The sequence below is a fragment of the Corvus kubaryi genome, unplaced genomic scaffold (assembly GCF_017639235.1).
Source record: "Corvus kubaryi isolate FWS band 111438036 unplaced genomic scaffold, C.kubaryi_AGA036_p1.0 36909, whole genome shotgun sequence".
Taxonomy (NCBI): Eukaryota; Metazoa; Chordata; class Aves; order Passeriformes; family Corvidae; genus Corvus; species Corvus kubaryi.
The window spans coordinates 10,922-13,149 of record NW_024580979.1 but is presented as its reverse complement, the minus strand read 5'-3'; the positions used below and the strand labels follow the sequence as shown (position 1 = coordinate 13,149).

Below are 2,228 nucleotides of genomic sequence, written 5' to 3'. Positions count from 1 at the left end.
ACCATTCCCAAAATCCCCACCATTCCCACCACCTCCACCATTCCCAAAATTTCCACCATTCCCACCACCTCCACCATTCCCAATATCCCCACCTCTCCCACCACCTCCACCATTCCCAAAACCTCCACCATTCCCAAAATTTCCACCATTCCCACCACCTCCATCAGTCCCAAAATCCCCACCATTCCCAATATCCCCACCTCTCCCACCACCTCCACCATTCCCAGCCACCATCCCGATTCCGGGCACAGCCACCCGGGGAAGCCCCAGGGCCGCTCCCTCGGCGCGATCCCGGCGGGATCCGGGGGCTCCCGCTGCCGCACCTTGCAGATGTGATCCCTGAGGATGGGCTGGTACTGGGAGCCGCGGATCTGCCGCTGGAACCACGACTGGGGCTCGCCGTTGTAGGAGATCTCCAGCGCCGAGGCGCCGTTGCGGATCTCCGGCAGGTCTGACATCGTGTCCCGCACCGTGATGGTGCGGAACGGCCCCGAGTACGTCCTGGGAGCAGAAAGGGGCCGTAAGCGGCCGGAATTCCCGGTGCCGAATTCCTGACATTGAATTCCCAGTGCTGAATTCCCAACATGGAATCCCCAACATGGAATCCCTGACATGGAATTCCCAGTGCTGAATTCCCAACACGGAATTCCCGACATGGAATTCCCAGTGCTGAATTCCCAACCCGGAATTCCCGCCATCGAATTCCCGGCACCGAATTCCCAACATTGAATTCCCGACATGGAATTCCCAGTGCTGAATTCCCAACCCAGAATTCCCGCCATCGAATTCCCGACACTGAATTCCCAACATTGAATTCCTGGCCCCGAATTCCCAACACAGAATTCCCGACATGGAATTCCCAGTGCTGAATTCCCGGCGCCGAATTCCCAACATGGAATCCCCGACATGGAATTCCCAACATTGAATTCCCGGCCCCAAATTCCCAACATGGAATTCCCAACATGGAATTCCCGACATCAAATTCTCGGTCCAGAATTCCCAACACGGAATTCCCGACATGGAATTCCCAGTGCTGAATTCCCAATGTGGAATTCCTGGCTCCCAGTTCCCAACGTGCAGCTCCCAACATGGAATTCCCAATGCCAAATTCCAGACCTGGAATTCCCAACACCGAATTCGACGTGGAATTCCCGACACCGAATTCCTGGTGTGGAATTCCTGGCTCCCAATTCCCAACGCTGAATATCCCAACATGGAATTCCCGGCGCCGAATTCCCGACTCGGAATTCCCGGGCCCTCACCGGGTGATGTTGCTGACGAACTTCTTGTCGTCCACCACGACGCTGAGCTGGCAGGCGCGGGGGGCGAAGACGTGCAGGGGCTCCGGGAACATCGGCAGCTTCTCGCCCGGAGCCGCCGCCAGGACGATGGCGCGGCGCCGCGTCTGCGCCACGCCGTACTGCCCGGCCTGCGGGGACAGCTCCTGAGGGGCTGCGGTGGTGGCCCTCACGGGGCTGGGGATGTCCCCAGAGCCACCCAAGGTTCCCACTGGGACTATGGAGGGGACAATTCCTGAAGGTCTGTGGTGGCCCCGTCCTGCTGAGCCCTCACAGGGCTGGGGATGCCCCAGAGCCACTCAAGGAGCCAACTGGGACTTTGGAGGGGACAATTCCTGAGGGAACTGGAGCGTCCCCATCCTTGCTGAGCCCCCACAGAGCTGAGAACGGCCTCAAAGCCACCCACGGAGTCAACTCCTCCTTTGGAGAACCAACTGGGAATTGAGAATTTCTTTGGGAACATCCCCAAGGAACAACACGACCAACTTGTCCTTGGGTGCCAGAAAAGGGGTTTTTCACCCCAAAAACCCACGCCTGGGGAGCCTACCTGGAGCACCCCGAAGGTGCACTGGTAGCCCATGCGCACGAGGCAGCGCAGGGTCAGCTTGAGCACCATGGAGCGTTTGAAGGACACGAAATTCCGGACATTCTCCAGCAGGAAGAAGCGCGGCCGGTAATAATCGCAGTAACTGCGGGGACAGGGGGACGTGGGCGTGGCGAGGGGACGTCAGGGCCGGGGTTGGGGGGAATGGTCAGGGTTGGGTGGGAATGACCAAAGATGGGTGGGAATGGCCATGGATGGGTGGGAATGGCCATGGATGGGTGGGAATGACCAAAGATGAGTGGGAATGTTCATGGTTGGGTGAGAATGGCCATGGTTGGATGGGAATGACCAAAGATGGGTGGGAATGTTCATGGTTGGGTGGGAAT

The 2,228-nt window shown here is 58.5% G+C and overlaps 1 protein-coding gene across 1 annotated transcript in view; it reads right to left on the bottom strand.

The window, feature by feature from the left end:
* Positions 1-2,228, bottom strand: part of DNMT1 (DNA methyltransferase 1) — a gene marked incomplete at its 5' end in the record, with an annotated part of 16,018 nt that overhangs the window by 3,617 nt on the left and 10,173 nt on the right. The window contains 3 exons of the mRNA XM_042020221.1: positions 324-501; positions 1,263-1,429; positions 1,846-1,987. Of these exons, the coding sequence (XP_041876155.1) occupies positions 324-501; positions 1,263-1,429; positions 1,846-1,987 (487 nt within the window). The remainder of the gene's footprint in view (positions 1-323; positions 502-1,262; positions 1,430-1,845; positions 1,988-2,228) is intronic.